The sequence below is a fragment of the Carassius carassius genome, chromosome 3, assembly GCF_963082965.1.
Source record: "Carassius carassius chromosome 3, fCarCar2.1, whole genome shotgun sequence".
NCBI classification, from domain to species: Eukaryota; Metazoa; Chordata; class Actinopteri; order Cypriniformes; family Cyprinidae; genus Carassius; species Carassius carassius.
The window spans coordinates 43706261-43731154 of NC_081757.1; the positions used below are offsets into that span (position 1 = coordinate 43706261).

The 24894-nt window shown below is 37.6% G+C and overlaps 1 protein-coding gene and 1 long non-coding RNA gene across 3 annotated transcripts in view; one reads left to right on the forward strand and one right to left on the reverse strand.

Annotated features, from left to right (window-relative positions):
- The window catches only part of LOC132127750 (uncharacterized), a 461390-nt gene that overhangs the window by 163098 nt on the left and 273398 nt on the right, over positions 1–24894 (reverse strand). The window lies entirely within an intron of this gene.
- The window catches only part of LOC132127618 (obscurin-like), a 499117-nt gene that overhangs the window by 1748 nt on the left and 472475 nt on the right, over positions 1–24894 (forward strand). The window contains exons 2-6 of the mRNA XM_059539573.1: positions 6518–6832; positions 6918–7229; positions 7315–7383; positions 8834–8920; positions 9030–9074. Coding sequence (XP_059395556.1) covers positions 6518–6832; positions 6918–7229; positions 7315–7383; positions 8834–8920; positions 9030–9074 — 828 coding nt within the window. The remainder of the gene's footprint in view (positions 1–6517; positions 6833–6917; positions 7230–7314; positions 7384–8833; positions 8921–9029; positions 9075–24894) is intronic.

The following is a 24894-nucleotide window of genomic DNA, read 5'->3' on the forward strand; positions in this document are numbered from 1 at the left end:
CCCCGCCACACTCATCACATTCATGCAGCCCTAGACTGAACTGTGGGAGTGTGTCATTGAAACGCAAATTTAGCTGCAGCCAAGTGACTTTGTGTGACCCACAGTTTGAAAACCCCTGATGTGTGTGATGTGAATAACCATCTGTCCAAACCATTTAGTTTATTTACTCTGGCATAGTGTCTGGAGTTTGAATATGCACATGTTTTATTTTTATGAAACTCAATAAGTCATTAAGTTGTTATCTCAGAGTCATTTGGAGTAGATACTGTTTTATTGTTTAATGCATGTTTAGAATTGTGCATATACTGCTGTCACAATCAGACTCTTGCAAAGCTCTATTTATGTTACAAAGTATTATAAAGTGAACTCTGCTGTATTCCAGAAATCAGATTATGTGACATGTCTGGGTTAGATTATGAATACGTAAACAGATAATTCAACGTCTGGATCCAAAAACTGAAATATATCTTTATATTTATATTTTATATACAATATATTTTAATTATAAAGTGCAATAACATAAAGCAATGATTATTTGATTTTACTCATTTTTTTTATTCTCATCTCACACAGTATGGATCTGCATTAAAAAGGATTTTTGCAACTGAACATTTTTTGTCATTTCTATAATAATAATAATAATAATAATAATAATAAAAACATCATGCATCTCACCTTATAACAAATATGGAAGCTTAATGGCAAAAGATAAAAACATATTTACAGCCATATTTCCATTATGGGCCAGTTTAACTAAGCAGGACAAATTAGCACGAGAGCACAATTCCCAAACCGCACAGTTGGGTGTGGACATTTGTGCGGGTAATCGTGCAAATTAAAGAACAGATGCAACATCTCATTTATATGTCGACCAACACAATATAGTGCAGCACAAATTAGACATGGTATTATTACAATTACAGCAAATTAGACAAATAAAAACACGGTTTTACAGTCACGGTTTCAGTTTGTCGGTTTGGGTGTCTGCTTAGCATCTGTAACCACGCCCAGGCTTTGTGTGTGTTTGCCAGCATTGAAAGCGCATAAAAGGAGAGATGGCGAGGAGGTGCATTTTTGGTTGTGGCACTCACTAAACACTTTTCCCATTCCCTAAAATTCCCCTCGTTACGGTGCAGATGGCTAGAATTTTTACATTTCGAGGAAGGAGGGATAACAGAGAGGTCACGGATGTGCTCGAAGCACTTCACGGGCCAATGCTTCAAAAATTGGACTGGGCCATTGATCTATATATTACTATACTGTTCTATATTATAGATCAGTGGACAGGACACGAAATTGGGTTTGTGAGATCCAATCAGGTTCTAGTTGGAACATAAAGCCACGCCCACTATTTTTCCTCATTTAGTATTCCGTTTCTCTCGGAAATACGTCACAACACTGAAGAAAAGAAGTTTGCATGTTCCGGTTCACGCGGACTTTAATATTTGCACGTGTTCTGAGGCATAGGTTTGCACACTTCGGATGAGCACATGCACAATTCTTCTCACTGCACGTGCAAGCTCGCGTCCTTTGGCTCTTACATGTTTAAACTGACAAAGCTTAAAAGAGTTTAGTTTAAATACATATTAACGTGTGCTATTCAGGTCTCATCTGTGCACTATCAGCACCTGGGTGATGACGGAATAAATGACTGCTCATATTCCAGCATATGACAGAAACACAGTGGCGCAAAAAGTGGGTATGCGCCATATGCGGCGCATGCGCCAAAGCGATGGTTAATTTTTTTTTTAATAATAAAAAATAAAAATGTATATTAAAAGTTGTATATATATATATATATATATATATATATATATATATATATATATATATATATATATATATACACACATTTTAGAGGACTAACAGGCGCTGGTGCCCTCATAGAACCTCGCGAGTGGGCGGGGCGCCGTGAGCGCTGAGTGAGCCGCAGTAACGTTAATGTGTTGTCGTTGAAACTCGAAAAAGATGGATAAAACAAAAAAAGCTCTCGGGGGCTAAAAATAGAAAAAGAGGGAAAGGGAGATGGCATGTCAAGGGATGTGACAGCAGCTAAATAAGTGATTGGTGAAAGGCAACATGTAGGATTTAAAATGTGACGTCTATGCTCTGAGAATATGTAAAACTGGAATATGAGCTGCCATTTATTCCGTCATCACCCGGGTGCTGATAGCGCGCGCACACAGATGAGACCTAAACAGCACACGTTGATATCTGTGTTTAAACTAAACTAATTTAAGCTTTGTCAGTTTAAACATTTAAGAGGCAGAGGCAACTGAGGTAGAGGCAAATATAAGATCTCTCTGAAGTATTTTATTTAAATGGACAAATTCAGACAAAAATTATGTCAAAATGCCCGTCTTGGTAAGTATCCTATAGCAGACATAGCCAGCTGAACGTAGGCCACTGTATCAGTGCATTCTCTTAAAGTGACAGTCTTTATATTAATCGAACAGCAACAACAAAGAAATCACTCACTGCTCTTGATTAAAAAGCGTTTGTAACAGATTGTTCAGTTTCTCCAAATGTTGGCTCGAAAGGCTATAATGGTCAAATGGGTTGGTAGTGATTCCCCCTCTACTCAGATGTGGAAATCTATGATATCTGAAGTTGTAACTCTAGAAAGATTGAGGTATTGTCGCAATGGTAAATCGCTCCTGTTTAAAAAATGGGAGAATATTTTTAAGTGTCTAAAGATTAAACGGTCATAAACAAAAACTGGATAAAATTTAGGTACAATCATGTGATGAAATGCTGTATGTAAATTGTCCACATGTTCATGAATCTGTTAATTATTTCCTGTGCTGTGTTTTTGTTTTAATATGTTTTTGTTTATAATAATTAAATGTTTAATAAATAGAATCTCTAAAAAAATATATAAAAAAGCTTTTGTAACTTTAATAAAGAACAGTCTTTAATTTATAGTCAAATATGTGATGCTGTTTTACATTTGATTACTTTATTAAATTTCTGTACCTAAAAACTAATACTAGACCTGTTTACTCTATTGTATTAATTTTTGCTGTTGCTCGTAGTTAGAATTTTTTTAAATTATAGTTTCTCTATTAACATAGCACATACTGAACTGTGACTCTTGAACCGTTAAACAAACCGAACTGTGAAAATTTGAACTGTGCCACCCCAATAATAATAATAATAATAATAATAATAATAATAATAATAATAATACACACACATATATATATATATATATATATATATATATACAAAATGTTTTTCTGCATACCCCTGTAACACTGGATAGTTGTGCCCCTGCAGAAACATATATGGGCTAGTTGCATATCTCAGCCATCTTGGATTTCCAGTCTTGTGAGTGTGTGCATAGATATTTCCGGTTGTGCTAAACGCCAGTGCAGAGAACCAGAGAAATATAAATATTACCTTATTTGTTTACAGGATTTATAATATCACTTTAAATGCAAATAAGAGCTACACTGCTATTATTACTATACTATAAATGCTATCTGAGCCAGTGCATTTGAAACTTGCGCATGTCCGGTGAATGAATGAAGTACACTAATGGCAATCCCTACAGATCACGAAAATAAAGTTGAACTCATGGTGTGTACTCACAGCTTACATAATGTCTTTTCCCCTTAACAATTATGAAAAATTTAAACATTACTTATTTCTCAAAAATGTTTGTAACACATTGAATTTTTATTTTATTTATTTTTATTTCTTTTTATGAAATATTTACCTTGTGAGACGTGGGCTGCGATTTATCTTCATAAATGTCCTCTTCTCAATCGTGCATATAGTTTGTTTCATCATTATTTTCACAACATATTTTAATATTTTACACAGTTAAATAGGCATCAAATGAAAAAAAAAAAAAAAACGGGTCGTAAAATGATACAACTAATACATGACTCATTTTAATATTTGTTTTATCTGATAATTAATGCAAACGAAATCGTAAAAATATACATGCGCTGCTTATAGACATAATGATTTATGCAGCAGATATTTTACAAAACAGATAAATATTGATAAAAACACACATGAACGCAATCACCAATCTTACTGTGAACATACCATACAAGCTTTATCAGAAATATCTGTCTCATTTAAAACCTTATGATATTATAAATAACAGACAGAACAAAATCAGCTCTCCGAAAATGTGAAGTATTGCGATTTGATTAGTTTGTGTTTTAATAAGAAGATCCCAGTGGACTGATTAACCTGATGCTGACTCTGATCCGCATAATCAACAGAAGAATGAATAAAGCAATCTCCGCGTTGTATCTTGACGAATTTCCACACAGAGGGGAGGATGTTTTCTCATGTCTTTGATATATCACTATCCTCTGTTAAACTTGAAAACATTTATTATATCGATCTAGCCAAGTTTTGTATGTATGTTTCCCTTACTAGCGTTGCAAGACCGGAAGTAAGTCTGCACACAACCGTGTCGCTGAAGCTCACCGGCGCCATCTTGTGCACCGGAGCCCATTAGCTGAACCCTGTTTGTTTTATGTGTTATTTATAGCAAACAAATCATATTACAGTGGGGAGGGGGAGGGGGTGTTTGTTTGGGGGCTTTGGAGGGTGATGGTTGGTGGGGAATTTAAGGTGTATTGGTGTCAGAAAATTTCTTCTTTTTTTTTTTTTTGGTGATGTTATCACTATTCTTTGTGATGTTGTTTTTTTTTCTATTTAGCAAGCTGTTTGAGCATCACAGCCAAACTAATATCCCTATAATAAAGACAAAGCTTGTTACATTAAGATAACCAAATATGAAAAAGTATGGATATTTAGGCCAATGTGGGAGAAGATATAAATCTTTGTCATTATTTTATCTATGTTATAAAAAAAATAGAACAAAGATACACATAATTCACAAATACTACTACTACTACTACTAATAATAATAATAATAATAATAATAATAATAATAATATTTTATTTTCAGGTACAATAGAATTTAGCAGAAGCATTAAAATGTATGAACAAATAAAAATAAAACACAGTATACACTGATTCCTATTAAAGCAACTGTTTTAAAGTTTTTCAGTCAAGAGTATTAAGTGATTTTTCTTTTTGTATTTGGTGTTTTATGAAAATTAAAAGGAATTATTCACCCCAAAATTAAAATAGGTTAGTGTTTTGTTTTTTATACGTTCATGTACTCACTCAGAAGTTGTTTTAAACCTTAATGAGTTTCCGTCTTCTGCTGAACATAAACTCTATTTTGAAGAAGGTGGAAAACCAAACCTTATAACAAATGCGGAAGGTAAATGAAAAAAAAAATATTAAAAATTACGACCATATAACCATTATGGGCCAGTTTTACTAAGCAGGACAAATCAGCGTAGTCACAAATAAAGAATAAAGAAGGTATTCCATAATTATTTGCCTGTGCTCCAATTTATTTATTTTTCATAAAAGTAAGATTAGAGCCCTGAGAAACAAGCACAAATGTTGTCATCGCTATCTCTCGCTTATTATATTATTATAATAAAATAGCTTTGAGACATTACTCGGCACCAATGAGGTGTTTCCTGAAGTAACTTAACAGAGACAAACAGATAATTCACACATGCAATCTCTCTCTCTCTCTCTCTCTCTCTCTCTCTCTCTCTCTCTCTCAGAATGGTCATATTTAATTAGTGGGGGGGGGGGGGGACTTGTGTATGGTGGTTACAGCCCTGTTAAAACAGAACACAAAGAGTTTATTCAAACTGTATTTCACTGATTCTTGAGAAGTGGGAAAAAAACCGGCTGCAATATTGAAAAAATAAAATCTTGTAGACAAATGAATATATGCTTTGATTCAACCTCCCAACTTTTCTCTTTTGGTTTTTAACATTTCCAACAAACAATTACTCAACAAATATCTGACAGTGTTGACAAATGTGGTATTTCTTTCACAATACAAATACGTAGAGTTGATGAAGCAGTTCTCTGTTGACGCTAACAGAATCTGCTTCAGGAGAATTATCTCAAATATGGGAGGAATGTGACGAGGTCCTTCAGAGAAACAGCTGCCCCTCAGATTCCCTGATGATTTTACATTTTAATCAAGATCTGACGCTGCTGACAGAAAGAGAGGACACAACTTTAAAACCTTATGAAACACACACATGTGCTTTAAAAACAGCTTTGGTTTAATATGAGATATTATTAAGAGTTGCTTTTGATCAAACAAGCTCTTTTTCATAATAATAATAATAATAATAATAAAAATCAATTTTATATTTGAATGAATGATTGAACTCTTCTCTGACACAATGTTTTAGATGTAGTGAGAAGACAATAAGAGTCATAGATTTGATATAATAACGGTAAATTACATTGAACAGGATAATTGTGTTAAATATATTCTATTATTAATCCCTCAAAACATCTAAATTGAAAATATTTTCATTTTTAAACCCACAGTTTGTTTAAAGAATCAGATCAGTGATTTCATAATCAAGTCATTAACCCACATTATTATTATTATTATTATTATTATTATTATTATTATTATTATTATTATTATCTTTAGGTATCAGTGGAGCAGACGTGACTCAAGTGTTCTTCAGTTCTGGTGAAGATGTCCATCTGTCCTGTAATAAAGCTCTTTCTGGCTGTACATCAACTACATGGATCTATGGCAGACCGTCAGAGACAGTTGAACTGATTACTTTAGGAATAAAGAAGACTGACACAGAGAGACACGAGAGACTGAGTCTGGACTCTGATTGCTCTCTGAACATCAAGAAAGTCACAAAAGAAGATCGTGGACATTACTCCTGCAGACAATATGTGAATAAAACACAACAAGGAGCTGATGCACAAGTTTTTCTGCATGTTCTTCATGGTCAGTGTCTCTGTGAATATTATGATTATATGGTGAATTAAACAGTAATATTGTCATGTAATCTCTGTCTGATTTTCTGTTTCAGTGTCTTCATCATCCTCACAGTCTGAGACCAGATCAGGCCGCTCTCTGACTCTCTCCTGTCAGTTATATTATGATGATCGAGTCTCTTGTGATACTTTAGTCCGTTCTGAGGGTCTTGATCTGATCTGGGTGAATCAGGCCGGTGTGAATCTGCACACAGACTCCAGATTTCAGATCTCATTCTCCTCAGAACAGTGTCTCATCTCTCTGACTACAACACTCCTGGATGAAGATCACAACAGAGAGTGGAGATGTCAGCTTAAACACAGAGATCAACTGAAGACCTCAGCCACATATACTGTCAAGTATCCAAGTAAATGATTTATATGAACAATTAATCATCAGTCATTTAAATATGATGGTAGTCTGTGACGTATCTGAACCTTCATCTTTTCCAGCTCCAAGCGAAACAAAGCCACCGTCTCCAGTCACCAGCTCTAAATCAGCTGCAGCTCCTACACAAGCAGGTCCAGAATCAGCTGTTAAGATCAATGTTTACTGTGACCTGAAGACCTCACTCAGATACACTGACATGTGTTCAGATAACAACACTACATTTCTTTAACCCCGCAAACTGACACACGCTCACTTCAGTATATTATGATTAAATCCTGATCTGATCATCACAAACTATATGAGATTCCTAAATAGATATTTTACCACTGTTTGATGTTAATAATTATGTAGAAACAGTAATAGATTAAATTATGACAAGAGTGCACTTCAAAATATAGACATCATAACAGTATTACAACAAATATTTTACGTTTACTTTTTCCTATCATGTTTTTGTAATCATCATAAGTTATGTATCATTTGAAAGATTAAAACCTCAAAATTCATCCTGATAAAACAATTTCCAATTGTTTACATTGCAATGAAATGGTACTTTAAAATCTGTCAGCAGACTCCTCCCCTTAGTGACGGTGTCATATTACAACATTTATTACAGTCTTTTCAAATAAAATCTTTACAATCTTGACAAAATACATATCATTGGGAAGGTCTGATTATCAAGATTCTATTTTTTCGTGATAGAAGTAACATTGAGAAAGAAACTTATACATTTGTGACACAAAAATGCATTAAAAAAAGAAATCAGTGGAGTTTGTATGGCACCCGGTGGCTATATAATGTATCACACCTGAACAAAATTGTATAGAAACCTCGTTTTTTTAAAACCTATTTCGTAAAATATTTATTTTATATGATATAATATAAAAACAGTACAATAAATGTAAACTTCTATAACTTATTTATACTTTCATTTTCTATTCTTCTTATTGTCTTCTTTAAAAAGAGACCAACCTCAAGTATGTATTTCAAAACATTCATGAATATATTAATGAATTATAACAATTTAAGTGTTAATAGCACACTTTCATGTCTATGTTCAGAAAGGGGGGGTTCAGAGGGGGGAAGTTAAGAGGTTAATCAGTTTCAGAAGAGTCTATATGTCATTGATTCAGATCAAACTGAAGGTTTATTGGCTGCGGCTCACTGTGTTTCACTCTCATATAACTGAGGTATTAATAACTTCATGTGTTTATATTGTAATCAGGGCTGTTTCTGATCAAAAGAGATTCCTCTGCAAAGTCTTACTTCTATTATCACTGAACAGAACTCAGGAGACAAGATCATCAGTGATGCCTTCAGATATGCACTGTGTCTTGTCTACACTTTAGTTACTTTAAATAGATAACAAAATGTGTTTTTTTTTTTTGAATGCATGACAAATAAACATCGTCTAACCTTACATTTTTACATTTCTGTCTGTGTTTCTCCTCCTTGTCCTTAACTGTCTGTGTGAGCTTTAGCTGCCTGAGTCTTACTTTCAGTTTTTAGTAATGTATTTATAATAATACTAATAATAATAATAATAATAATAATAAAGTTCAGATCATTCCTCTTCTGCAGCTTCAGCTGATTCAACACTGATTCCAGTCAGCAGCTCAAACTCTGAGAAGAAATCCAGTCAAACTACAGCAGCTTCTCCAGAACAAGGTACATGATCACTGACACACATCAGTCAATGAACAATGAAGTCAAACAGAGCTAAGATGTATTTGATCAAATATGATGCATCAGAACTGAAATCCTCCTCCTTATACAGAGACACAGACTCCTCAAACCCCCGAGACAACAGCTACACAGAGAGGTATTTCTATATGTCTTACTCATCTCAGTGGTTTAATGATCACTTAGTGAGCCCTTATTAATTAAATTTCTGTTACACAGCACCTCAACAGAGAGTTACACTGATATGGAGCTGCTTTAAAATAACAGTTGAAATAAATCAAATTCAGTCCTGTGAAGGGAATGTCTGTAAGGTTTATTTTGTGTTCATGCATTAAAATATCGTTGTTGAATATGGTGAATCTGAACTAAAAAACCTTCCTCTATAAAATCAGCAAAAGCACTGATGTCAGTTTCTGTGTGTTTGTGAGTGATTTCAGTGGTTTTATTCACATTCTGTTGTTCTTCTAGAATCCGTTTCTAAATACAGAACAGATTCTCTGTGGAGATGTTAGAACAGCTGATCATAACTCTGACTTCATGTCATGTCTCTTGTTCATCAACACCAATCCACCAATCCAGAATTCTTTCATAATGTCACTGAGAAATCAAGTCTCCAAACAACCCAAAACAATCATGTTACTTATGATTTTATGTATCTGTCGTAGTAGTTGTTTTTAAATGTTTGATTTCAAAGACAGTGATATACAGTAGATGTTCTGCTGTTGTGTTCATCTGAATCTGAATGTGTCTCTCTATATATTCTCTCCGTCAGTGATCATGATTGTTGTTGCTGTTGTGTTGGCTGTTCTGGTTACTGCTGTTATTCTTTGGGTGATTCGCAAAAAAAGAGCTGGTGAGTATTTAGAGTTTAAATCATTTACACATATTTAGAGATTATCATCAGTTTCAGTTTCATAACGGAAATCTGCTAAGATGTGATGTTAAATATGTGGTGTGATCAAATGTTTGGCTTGAGTGAACAGTAATCTACAAACTAACAAGAACATGTATTATCTTATTATAATTCATCTAGACTTTTATAATTTATCGTTTGCATTATTTTTTGTTGGTGAGCTATCATAAATATTCCCATTGTTTTTCAGATAACAGAAAAGGGACTAATGACTCTGTGGTAAGTATCATAATACCAGTGACTCATGATTGATACATTAGCTAGCTATTATTACGTCTATAATCACTGCTCCAGACCAGACTGTCTCAGTTATATCTCTACTTTTATTAGTCAGGTTAGATAAATGCATCAGCTGAATGAAAAGTTAGTATATGAACTGTTTCTATTTAAATGTCATTGATAACAACCCAGTCATTAATTTGATCTCACAGTGATGTCACCATGAGCTCACATGATTCTCATGGTGTGGTCACAACGTGAGGTCACTGCACACTTACTGTGTTCTTATAGGCTGCTATGGTCAGCGTGAGGTCACAGCGCATGAAAATTTCCTGCAATTTTTTGTTTCTGCAAAATTTGGTGTGCGCGCGCGCTACAATGAGAAAGTTTGATGACAAACTGGCAACACTGTATAAAAGCCTCATCCGTGTGCGAAGGTGCGCGCAGTCAGCGGAGGCTCGCGAAGCGGAGCCAGGTGAGACTATAAATTCCCGCTTTACATGCATTTCCAATCATGCAGCTAAAGCTAGCTTTTTGCAGGACGTGGAGGCATCAGATTGATCACTTGCATTTTTTATGAAAACTGTAATTTTTGCTCATAAAGCTTATGTATCATTCGTATCAAACCGTTAATAATTTTCAAGTGAACGCTCAAAATACATTATTTACATAGTACTTTACAATAATAATGTAATTTAATAGGCAACATTAACTAATTGAACCTTATTGTAAAGTGTTACAGTTACTTGTTAATAAATTATATGGGGGGTGGCATGAGGGGTGCACAGGGAAACAAACAAAACACATTTATTGTTCGATGTTTAAAGACTGAGACTTTGTAGTAACAAAGCACAAAGCTGCAATAATTGAGTGCCTTGCGTGCTACAAATGGACTAATAAATGGACTTGAAAACTTTAAACAATTTCCAAGTATTAGCCTAAATAAAACAGCTTAGGAATATTTGTTAATAAGGTTATTTACTTCAGAAAAAAATTACAATAGGGCCAAATTTAAAGTGGTGGATGATTGCAATTTCACTTTTTTAATGTTAGTTATTGTGTAATGTTGCTGTTTGAACATAAACAATATTTGCAACGCTGCAGCGCTGAACATTCAATGCAAACAGAGATATAGTTTTTTAAAATTCTGTCTGTTTAATGCCTACTAAAACGGCTGCTAAGGGACTACAAGGAGCTTCTTCCCAGGTTTGTTATGTCACAAACCCAGATAAACTCCGCCCTCTGGAACATGCAACAAAGGGGTCTTGTAATGATTCTAATGGATTCACAAATTTCAAAACCAATGTTCTAAAGCAGCGGTTCTCAATCCTGTTCCTCGCGTCGCCCTGTTCTACATCTCTCTCTATCTCTCTCGCTCTTATTCAGATTGTCAGATCAGCACCAACACACTGTTCCATTTATACACTTTCACAAAGCAATGAGAAGTATGGGATGAAATTGGACTCAAAAAGATTAATAGATGCACGCAAAAATATCAATGTGCTACATCAATTTTATACATGTATTTTATGAACCACAAACAAATGCCTTTCAATTTGATTAGGGATGAAATGATTGTGCAGCGATTTGTACATATACAGACATGTTTGCGAATAAAATTGTTCTGTTCTTCATTAATATATCACAAATTGCACATGCAAAAAGGAATCTATGCATATGTGGATCGGGTGACACGCGTGCATTAATTGGCATCTAGTTCGAGTCGATCTTGTTCGGTTCATTTGGATTTTGAGACTTCATTTTCGCAGTTTTCAGCATTTCACGTCCCACACACACACACACAGCTACTGACGAACAAGGCCCAGTGCAATTCAATAACGTGTACACGATTTGAAAAATTTGTGAATGTGCGTCACTACACTGAAACAAATGCTTTTCAATCGGTGTCTTTTCAAAGATTTACATTAAAGGCCGTGTTGCAGGGCAAATTTTTTTACGAATTTGTGCAATTTGCTTGATGGTAATAAACATTTAAACTGTTATCCATTGTATTTTATGTTGTTGGCTATCACAAAACGGAATATAATACTAAAAAGTAGGTACTATCTTACAGCGGTCTCCTTTCCCCCATAATGCATTGCATCACATCACGTTGGGGAGAGAATTTACCAAAGCCCGCCTTGGTATATAGAGAGAGACGAGTAGTAGACGAGAGTATTCAGATAGCGCAGATTATAGATAAATAGATAAATACATAGATATATATAGATAGATAGACTACATATATAGATAGATAGACAGACAGACAGATAGATAGATATCGACCAACAGCGACCCAAACGCACTCACTTCCCTACAGCACAAGCTTTTCAGTGCAGTTTCCATGGGACAGCACCGCCCACACAAGCACCTGCCAAACACAGCGATACACACGCGGCTACGTTTGCAACAACATTTTCACCGGAGGAAGAGATAAACGCTTAGAAACGTCCATATAGCTGATGCCTTCTATTTCTAGATGACAAAGACAACGTTTATCAGTTCTACGACACTATGACAAAGGTTACCGGTACTTATCTGAACTAATGTCATGATCACTGCCACTAGATATAAAGAAAACGTTGATTTTTCACTCGGTGCTACTCAATTACAGTAAAAAAAATAAATAAATAAATAATAATAATAATAATAATAATAATAATAATAATTATATATATATATATATATATATATATATATATATATATATATATATATATGTGTGTGTGTGTGTGTGCGTGTGTGTGTGTGTGTGTGTCGTTATTGTGCACTGCTGCTCGTAGACTAGCTCCAGTGCTCATTGCTGCGATGCTTAACGATAGCAACTCACCAGGACACTTCACCAACTCTCCACTCATTCTCTTCGGACCATGCATTTAATAAGCTTTGACGGACATCAGTTCTTGGCAATTCCTCATTTGCCCTCTCACGTCTGGCAGGTTTGAAATTACACAGCTGCAGGTCATCATACATGTTGGCTCTTGCCACCTCTTCCTCATCCCAGTCAGTCACTATAACGTTAGTTCTGATGCTGCGTTCCAGGCAGGTTTTGGAGCTCGTAATCACTATTTCATACCACGACTAACGACTTTGTACCGTTCCAGGCAAGTTACGCCAAACTTTCTGAGTGCAAGGAATTGTAACTAGATTATTATTTTTTAATTGCAACGGTACATTGACCTAAAATCGTTTTTTCAACGTGTTCCACTTGCATAAACTGCATCCGTAGGCAGTATTATCCGTAGGGGCTGTCATTGTTGTTTTCGCGTGCTGTGTGACCTCGGAACTCAGAGTACATCGATCTAGTACGAGACACGAGTTCACGGGTGGGAAGTAACGAGTTTGATTGCCGTTCCTGTGCACTTTCACGGGTTTAAGGTTGGAAAAACACGGGTTACGGGTTGCCTGGAACGCGGCATCATACTAGACTGAGGCTACCTTTCCTCGACTTCTCCCCAACGTGACGTCATCGCCGAGTTGCATAAAAAACCGTTAATACCAAAAACTAAAAAAATAGGTCTTTAAGACTACTTTTGAGACATTTTAAAAATGATATACATATCTTAAGTGATTTATGTACCCATTAATCGAAAGTGGTGGTTAACCTGCAACATGGCCTTTAATGTGCAGCATATTGTTCAAATAGAGACATATTTGTGAATACAAACGTTATAGTTTTTTATTAAAATGATCATAATTTGTGCATGTACGGATTAAAATGTGCATGTGTGGATCAGGCAACGCGCGTGCATTCATTCACGTCAATTCTATTTGATTCATTTGAATTTTGTGACTTTAATTCCGCCCTTTGAGCCTTGCCTAATCCACACACACACAGCTCGCGATCCACGTGCATCTAAACCAAAGAAAAACAGCGACCACTAGATGGCACTACAGCCCCACTCACGTGCGCATTACGTTGTGTACAGTTTATGAATGTTACATTGTGTGTTCTTTGTTTCTTTTTGGTTTGGCTATTCTCCTCTGCCTGTAGAAATACAATAAATATGTTTTATTGAACATTTTCTAACTTGACACAAAATATATTATATTAATTTGGCCAGAATAGAATCGACCCAGAAGAGACGGGAATGAATGCACACGCGTTGCCTGATCAACAAAGGCACATTTTAATCCGTACATGCACAAATTATGATCATTTTAATACAAACTATAACGTTTGTATTCACAAATATTTCTCTATTTGAACAAAATGCTGCACATTAATGTAAATCTTAACTCCTCTACAGACACCGACTGAAAAGCATTTGTTTCAGTGTAGTGACGCACATTTGCAAATTTTTCAAATCGTGTACACGTTAGTGAATTGCACTGGGCCTTGTTCGTCAGTAGCTGTGTGTGTGTGTGTGGGACGTGAAATGCTGAAAACTGCGAAAATGAAGTCTCAAAATCCAAATGAACCGAACAAGATCGACTCGAACTAGATGTCAATTAATGCACGCGTGCATTAATTAATCCACATATGCATGGATTCCTTTTTGCATGAGCAATTTATGATATATTAATGAACAGAACATTTTTATTTGCAAACATGTCTGTATATGTAAAATCACTGCACAATCATTTAATCCCTAATCAAATTGAAAGGCATTTGTTTGTGGTTCATAAAATACATGTATAACATTGATATTTTTGCGTGCATCTACAGTATTAATCATTTTGAGTCCAATTTCATCCCATAGAGAAGCGTTATACATGGACATGCGTATGGTTGCTGTGCTGTATTAAAGCTTTAATCAGAATAAAACTGTATATTAAAATCTAACAGAAGCAGTAGCATTTACAAGCAACAGCGTATCTAAAAGTATGAGACAACAACAAACAAACATACCATTGAGAGCCGTGCTTGTACAGGTTCTGCGCGATCTTCTTCATTAATATTGATTATTGATAAGCAATATAAAGGATGCCATTGTTTACAATACAACTGGAGCACATTCTGAGCTATTTTCAGTTTAGTGTTGGCTTTTGACAAACATTTAAAATTAACAGATACTTTCTGCTTCCGGTGTTGTTTTGGTGACTCATTTTTAGTTCTTAACTTCGATTTCTTTGTCCCCTTGGAAAGACTTGACACATCCTGAAACACATGTCATTGCAATCAGTTGCTAACATCCTTACAGGTGAAAATAACTATTAATTAAACAAAATATTAAACAAATCTAGCATCCATGCTTCTACAAAACATGCTTGTACTGAAATATGATCCTGAGTTAGTAATGTAATCTATTGATTTGGGAAGTATAACAAATCATAAATACTGATATGCAACCTAAAGACAGGGGCAAACTTAACGACTAAAAAGCCTATGGATGCGAAGAAAGAAGAAAGAAAAAACAAGAACTGATTTTTAAAAGACCCTTTTTAAGTTTGTGAAAGTCAGATTCAGGAAGGAGAAGAATGGATCCCTGAAAACATCTAAATATCCAGTTGAAGAGCATTTGAGAACAATCAATACTGATTGTTAGTTTGATATCAGCCTTCCTAAGCTGAGTGAGTTGAAGCAGGTAGTGAAAAAAGCAAGATCAGCATTCGCACCAGGTCCTAATGGCGTACCATATAGTGTCTATAAGAATGCTCCAGATGTTTGGAAAATTCTGCGAAAAAATATGAAAGTGGCAAGGGAGAAGCAAATCATCCCTGAAATCCTGACGAAGAGTGTGATGTGTGTTCATCCCAGTAGAAAAGAACTCACCCTGTATTGAACCGTTCTGCCAGATAAACCTGCTGAACATTGACAGCAAGATATTTTTCAGTGTGTTGGCACAACGACTGACAGTATTTAAAGCAAAACCATTTAATTGACACATCAGTCCAAAAGGCTTGTATTGCAGGCTTTTCGGGATGCCTTGGACATTTAGGAATGCAAAACATTTAGGAATCTTATAGATGTAGATTATCTTATTCCAACTGAATGATATTTAAACTGCCTCCTTACAACATGGTCAAAATTGAATCCATAATGAGCTCATGTATTAGTCACTGTGGGGATCGCAGTATGAGGATCCTGTGATCACTGTGATTATCGCATGATCTCACGTGTTGACTGGGAATAAAAATATTGGAACCAACTGTGCAATCATAACTTCAGTATGTTTCCATTAATGTTTAGGAGCAGAAAGATGATGTGACTTATACTGAGATTGCCACAAACCGTAAAATCAGAGCTAAAAAGAACAAGGTGAGTAAAACACTTCCCTGTTCTTCTGTTGATGCTCACTATTGCCAACCACCTTCTCTTAACAGTTTGTACAACTATATCATTTTATTTTTAGGCTCTAACATCATGCTGTAATATTTGTGTGTTAACACTTGCATCATGTTTGACAATATTTGTGATGTTCATGCAGGTTCATGATGAAGATAAAGTGATTTATTCTTTTATCACACAAGCAACAGTTGAACCTCAGGATGACTGCAGTTAACTTACATTTGTGAACAAGAACCATCAGAAATAATTTAAACAGTCATTAATTATACAAAGACCTCCTAATATCAGTCATGTAGGAATATTAACCTTATATTATTGACTCCTAAGGGTTTCATTCAGTCCCATTGTAAATACTGTCTCATATTTTAACAAACGGTCTCAAGTGGTGATGTGATTGTAATCTTTTGGTCAGTTTGTGATGTTTATTTCAAAGTAGATGTCTGCTTGCTGAATTAATGTTAGTGTGTTTATTAATGATTCTGGATTATGCATCAATCTCTATGCTTGTAAAAATAAAATAAAATACATTTTCTCTCTTAGATTATTCTTATTTAATCATTTGTTTTCTTGAGTGATTACTGCAGACTAGTTATCTAATTATGAAAACAGAAAGTTATGTAATTATTTAAATGGTTATCAAGACGTGAATGATAATGTGGTGTTGAACACTTGAGTAGCTGCTTTCATTAACACTTATAATATCATATTGTATTTGTCAGTAATAAATGTACGACATGAAGCATTCTGTCAAATGTATATTTGCAGTGAATTATTCTTGTGCAGATTTGTTAGACATCATACAGAAACCTATTGATTATATGTGTTCAAATATTTAGGATACAGTGGAGTTTGTGCAAAACTATTTCTGTTAGTGAGCAGATTGTGTCTGTGAGGGACTTAAAGCTCAATAGTTTTTCATTGTAAATATGTTGCAATGTAACTGTTTTAACATTCTCTTTTAAAATATTTTCATGCTTGAGGCATTTGTGAGTAATGGAGAAATGTTCAGAAATGCTTAATTTAACAGCAGTAAGAGCTGAGAGTTAGTATTGAAGAAACACAAGAAATAATGACTATATGGAGTCATTTTATGATTTATTGATTCTACTACTTTGATGGTTATATTGACTCTTATTTAAGTACTTCAATGAATAAATATTTGAAAATGAATGCATTGCCAGAAGATTTGGATACTTTTGATAATAAATACATTTCTTTTAGAATTCTTGAAGTGTATATATATATATATATACACACACACACACACACACACACACACAGGTGCATCTCAGTAAATTAGAATGTGATGGAAAAGTTCAATTATTTTAGTAATTCAATTCAAATTGTGAGACTTGTGTATTAAATAAATTCAATGCACACAGACTGAAGACTTTGGTACTTTTAATTGTGATGATTTTGTCTCACATTTAACAATTGGATAGTCTAGTTTTTGATGCAGATGCTTTGTGTTTACAGTATGTTTGTTTTTAATATCTACAGTTATACTGTATCAGTTAATTCCAGTGCACTTTTGAAAATAGCAGAGTTGCGTTTCGGTTGTCACTTTATAAGATAGAATCAAAAACACCTAACTGCTGGACAGTATATTTAATAGAAATGTATTTTCTTCATCAGTGTAGTGTGGGTGAAATGCAACTCAGTGATCAGTTGGTGAGATCAGAGAAAGTTAACACCCACAGGATGAGATGATGGTGTTAAAAACAAGAGCTTTAATTATAGAGTGAAAAGAAAGACTGACAGAAACAGAAAATGGCTGATAAGCATCACATGTGTCTGCTGGGACGGATCATTCTCTGTGCACTTCTTACAGGTAAAGACATCTGTCATCACGTCGCATATTATCCGGGACATCACACAGTTCAAGGACTTTGACAAAAGTTTTGAGCCACACAAGCACATCCTAGAGCTGGCTGATGGAGAGAAGACCAGCGGTATCGCCTTGAGGAAAGGTACAGCCAAAGTTCGCCTGAGAGACAACAAAGGTCGAGTGGTGGAAACGATGCTGATGGGGGCGCTGTACGTCCCATCTTTTCCACAGGACATCTTCTCAGTCAAGGCAGCGACGTCCCAGGGAGCGACGGTCATTTTCAAAGAAGGTCAGAACAGACTTGTTCATAAGAACGGTGTAACATTTAACATCCAGGTGTATGATAGACTGTTCTATTTAAGCACTGTTACAGATGATGTTAATCAATGTCATGGATGTTATAATATCCACACATGGCATGAAATTCTCGGTCATTGTAATTATGAGGATGTGTTGAAGCTGGAAAATGTTACAAAGGGGATGAAAATCAAAGGTAGAACTGAAATGTCTAATCTAAAATGTGAAGTGTGCACACAGGGTAAATTTGTTCAGAGCAGGAACAGGGAGGCAGTTGAAAAAGCAAAAATTCCCCTTGGACTTGTGCACACAGATTTAGCTGGACCTATGGAGCCGATAGCAAAAGATGGTTTCATATATATCTTGGTATTTACTGATGACTATTCAGGTGCATATTTACATATTTTTGAGAGCAAAGAGTGATACAGTCAAAGGAACAGAGAAGTTCATTGCTGATGTTTCACCTTATGGCAGAATTAAATGTATGAGATCTGATAATGGCACCGAGTTTACATCCAAGGAATTTCAGTCCCTGCTCAGTAAAAATGCAATTAGACACGAAACCTCAGCTCCCTATTCACCCCATCAGAATGGGACAGCTGAGAGGAGCTGGAGAACTTTGCTTGACATGGCAAGGTGTATGTTAATCGAGAGTAGCTTACCAAAAATGTTATGGACGTATGCAATCCAGACTGCAGCTGCTATTCGCAACAGATGTTATAACAGACGTGTAGGACAGACCCCATATTATATGCTGACTGGAAAGAAGCCTGATCTTTCAAGAATGAAAATATTTGGGTCAAAGTGTTATGCATACAAACAGAACAAGAAAAAGTTAGACTCTAGATGTGAAAAAGGGATTTTCATTGGTTATGACAAGAATAGCCCTGCATATCTAGTTTTCTATCCAGACTAAGGAAAAGTGAACAAAAGCAGGTTGGTGGAGTTTCTCACAAAGAGTGGGACAGAATGCCACACTCAGCCCCAATACAAGTGAAAGGGAAAGTGTTGAGAGCAGGCGTTATCCACAGAGAGAGAAGAGTCCTCCACAGTATTTGAGGGATTATGAGTATGGAATAAAATGTGATGATGACCATGCACTAACCAGTATTGATTATTGTTATAGAGTTGCATGTGATGTACCCCACACTCTAAAGGAGGCTATAAGCTCACCAGAGTCAGAATTGTGGAGTAAGGCCATGCAGGAGGAGATGAACTCTCTTAAGGAGAATGATACGTTTACCCTTACAACATTACCTGAAGGTAAAAATATAGTGGGGGCAGATGGGTCTACACAGTAAAGGAAAACCCAGTTGGAACAACATACAAAGCTCGGTATGTGGCGAAAGGGTATAGTCAAGTTGCAGGCATTGATTATAATGAAACTTTTTCTCCAACTGCTGATATGACATCAATACGTAGCTTAATACAAATTGCAGCTCAATATGGTTTAGAATTGCATCAAATGGATGTAAAGACTGCATATTTGCATGCCCCTATTGATACTGAACTATACATGGAAAAGCCAGAAGGATTTGAGGTCAAGTCAGAAACAAGTGAGAGGCTTGTCTGTAGACTTAACAAATCACTTTATGGTTTGAAACAGTCAGGGCGGAATTGGAATAAAATGCTAGATGATTTTCTGATTCAAAATTATTTTATTCAAAATCCTGCTGACCCTTGTGTTTACAGTAAACAAACTGGAGGTGAGAAAATCATACTGATAGTCTGGGTTGATGATCTTCTTATTGCAGCAAGCGATAGTCAGACACTCAGAAATGTGAAAAAAATGTTGGAGGAAAGATTTAAAATGAAAGATCTTAGTAAACTTACACATTTTCTGGGCATTGATTTTGCACAAGGAGATGATGAAATAAAAATGAATCAGAAAAGGTTCATTATTAAGATTTTGGAGAGGTTTGATATGATTAATTGTAAACCAAGGTCAACTCCATGCGAAAACAAAATGCAATTTGATAATGAAGGTGAACGTGTTGATCCAAAACTGTATCGAGAAGTGGTTGGTAGCTTGATCTATCTAATGACCTGTACTAGACCAGATCTAGGTTTCATTGTCAGTAAGCTGTCACAACACTTTTCTGAACCAAAGAACCAACACTGGGTAGCTGCTAAGCATGTATTGCGATATTTAAAGAGAACTGTGAACAAGGAATTGTGTTATAGGATAAATTATGTAAATCTTAATCTCTTTGCATTTAGTGATGCTGATTGGGCAGCAGGGTAGCACTTTATTTTACAGTCCTGTTCCTCATGTACATACTATGTACTTATTATAGTAATTACAATAACTATGTAATAACTAGGTACTAACCCTGAACCTACCCCTAAACCTAACCCTACCCCATGTAGTTACCTTGTATTACCAGAACTTTCTTAGATAAATACACTGTAAGTACACTAAAAGTATATGTTAGTACACGTACTGTAAAATAAAGTGCAACCGGCAGCAGACCAAAATGATAGAAGAAGTACAACTGGTTACTGTTTTAGTTTGTCTGCCGCTGGTCCTGTTATTTCTTGGAAGTCTAAGAAACAATCCACAGTTGCTCTTTCCACATGTGAGGCTGAGTATATGGCTTTGGCAGCTACTGCACAGGAAAGCCTATATCTTGTCCAGTTATTAAACAAAATGGACAATGAATGTATTTACACACCAGTGACAATTTATGAGGACAATCAAGGGGCAATTGCTTTGTCCAAGAACCCTATATGCCGTCAAAGGTGTAAACATGTTGATATTAAGTATTATGATTATAAGTATTATTTTGTTCGATCTGCACATGAAGATGGAAAGGTAACTATTGAATATTGTCCTACAGCAGCCATGTTTGCAGATATTCTGACCAAACCTGTAACCAAAGCCATGCTTGATAGATTTGTGTGTTTTATTTTGGGTGTGATGTAAATGTACATGATAACTGTATGTTATTCAGCCTAAGAGCAAGTGGGGGTGTTGAACATTGGTGACCTTGAATGTGCTCTTATTATGACTGTTGTCTAAGGGGTGTGGTTCATTCATTATGCTGTTCAGGTGTTGCTATTTAATAAATGACTGCATGTCCCTGTGAGTGTGCACGCCAGTCAAACGAAACCCGATGGCTACGTGAGTTTATTCCTCCGTCATGTTTTAGTCAGCTTTCTACCCTTTATGTTATGATGGCAGCTTCAACAGATCCAATCAGAATGCATTGCGCCTAGCGTGAGAACAGAACAGACTGGGCATATGCATACGTAACTCAAGGTTCACACTCTGTCTGTGATGCGCTTTTTTTCGAGCTCATGTTAACGGATCAGAGCGTTCACACTGCATGCGGTAAAAGGCTAGAAATAAAAGCATGCAAAAATAATTAATGTCTAGCACATGAGCATAGAGAGAGTTGTGAGTGCACAGGACGCAGTTTGACTGAGAGGAGACACATTTTAAGTGCTCACACTCTTTCCGGACGAGAGCAGCGTGTATCTGAGCAAGCATGTCTGGTTTTGTGACAGAGCAAAGTAAATCTGCGTGCGAACAGAGACATTCGTGCTCGTGCATTATTTTAATGTGCTTTCGCGTAACAATAATACGCTCTCCTTGCTGCTTCTGCACCGACAGAACAGAGTAGGGCTACATGTGAACCTGTATAATGTATAACAAATCTATTTCAACATCGGAGGCACCGCAACAATTAATGAACTCTATGAACAATGCATGACAAAAAAGAAAAAAAGTCCCTGGACAAAAGATTTATTTATATATATATATATATATATATATATATATATAATATATATAATTTTTTTTTTTTTTTTGCCATAAGTCTTTAAATGTTTGACTTATGTCTGTTCTAGATACGTTACAACTTTTTGATGAAGCTCTAATTATTATTATTTTTTTTTGGAAATATGTTTTCCAAATTCATCCTGAATGCATTTATGACTGTAAAGCATATCTGTGTGTGTCAAAATTGTGATTAAAAATCGAAAAAGCAAAATTGATCAAAGAAATCGCGATATTTATTTATTTATTTATTTTTTTGTCCATAATCGCACAGCCCTAGTTCATTCAATAAATAACAATCTAGCTTCTGAGTACTAAGTTATTAACACAAAAATAGCGGGGTCAGTTATTTTTATTTTTATATTTTTGCAGTGGGCCGCGCAAACATATGTATTTGATTGTGTGTGTGTCACGATCGGTGTTACAAAGAACCATGGGAGAGATCCAAGTGCAGGTATGTGACTTTATTAAAGGGCAAATCCAAAGGGTAAACAGTCCAGGCAGGGTCAAAACCAGAGAATCCAAACATAAACCAAAACAGATAAGAACACACAGCAAGGGCAAGACAACGGGTTTAACATGAACATTAAACAAGGACTTCGTAACACAGACTCAGACAGACCGGGTATAAATACACCGAAGGATAAAGGGGAAACAGGAGACAGGTGGGGAACAATCAATTAACTAAACAAGGAGGAAGGTGACCAAATAAGGGAACAGGAAGTGATAAGGTGACAGACACCGTGAGAAAGGAGGACATCTAGTGGAAACCCAGGGACACAACCCAGACACTGTGACAGAACCCCCCCTCTACGGAGCGGCTCCCAGACGCTCCACGACAGACATAAAACAGACCAGGAGGGAGGCGGACAGGTGGAGGCTCAGGGGGAGGGATGGAGGGCCAGAAAAGAAAGACATGGGGAACAGGCACCAGAATGTAACACAACACAGAAAGACCAGGAGGGAGGAGACAGACATTAACACAAAAACAAAAGGAAAAAACAACATGAAGCCCCCCAGGGTGGAGCAGAAGACCACCACGTTCGTGTGGTCGGAGCGGAAGCCCCCCAGGGCGGAGCAGAAGACCACCACGTCCGTGTGGTCGGAGCGGAAGCCCCCCAGGGCGGAGCATAAGACCACCACGTCCGTGTGGTCAGAGCGGAAGCCCCCCAGGGCGGAGCAGAAGACCACCACGTCCGTGTGGTCAGAGCGGAAGCCCCCCAGGGCGGAGCAGAAGACCACCACGCCCCTGTGGTCGATGCCGGAGTCCAACAGGGCGGAGCAGCAGACCACCCAGTGACTTGACTTGACTCCGAAAGTTCAACGGTGACTGGCCCTGACTCTGGAGAGGTCATCGGTGACTGGCCCTGACTCTGGAGAGGTCATCGGTGACTGGCCCTGACTCTGGAGAGGTCACTGGCACCTGACTCGGTGACTGGCCCTGACACCTGACTCGACTCTGGACTGCCTCCGGAACGGCATCGGGTACCGCCTCGGCCTCCGGAACGGCATCGTGCACCGCCTCGGCATCGGGCACCGCCTCGGCATCGGGCACCGCCTCGGCATCGGGCACCGCCTCGGCCTCCGGAACAGCATCGGGCACCGCCTCGGCATCGTGCACCGCCTCGGCCTCCAGAACAGCATCGTGCACCGCCTCGGCCTCCGGAACAGCCTCCGGAACAGCATCGGGCACCGCCTCGGCCTCCGGAACAGCATCGGGCACCGCCTCGGCATCGTGCACGGCCTCGGCCTCCGGAACAGCATCGGGCACCGCCTCGGCCTCCGGAACAGCATCGGGCACCGCCTCGGCCTCCGGAACAGCATCGGGCACCGCCTCGGCCTCCGGAACAGCCTCGGCCTCCGGAACAGCATCGGGCACCGCCTCGGCCTCCGGAACATCCTCGGCCTCCGGAACAGCATCGGGCACCGCCTCGGGAACGTCCTCTGGGCTTTGAGGAACGGTAGACGCCTGTCTCCTCCTCCTCCGCCCTCTATGTTGGCGAGTCGGTGACACCTTGTCTGGAGACTCAGGCGTTGAGTCGGCCATCTTGTGCTGTGGCTCCAAGCTGGCGGCCATCTTGTGCTGTGGCGCTGGGCTGGCGGCCATCTTGTGCTGTGACGCTGGGCTGGCGGCCATCGTGTGCTGTGGCTCTAAGCTGGCGGCCATCTTGTGCCATGAATCTGGATCAGTGACTGACTTGGGCATTGGCGCTGGGTTAGCGGCCATCTTGGCGGAAGAGACAGGAGTGGCTGGGGCATCCCACGGAAGCCTATGCTGCAAGAAGTACACGAATTCCCAGAATTCCAGTGTCTCTAAATGCCCCATCTCCTCCTGAGAAACTGGATCATCCAGCCCGCTGTTGAAATAATCCTTCAGAGCCGCATCGTTGTATCCCATACCCTCGGCCAGGGACCAGAACACCTGTGCCAGGGCACCCACCTCATTGCCCTCTTGGCGGAGGGCGATCAGCCGGAGATACTTAGCTCTCCGCTCCGCCATCTTGGCTGGGGAACGGGAAAAAGACATACCGCTGGATCTCAGTGTGACGGAGTCCTTCTGTCACGATCGGTGTTACAAAGAACCATGGGAGAGATCCAAGTGCAGGTATGTGACTTTATTAAAGGGCAAATCCAAAGGGTAAACAGTCCAGGCAGGGTCAAAACCAGAGAATCCAAACATAAACCAAAA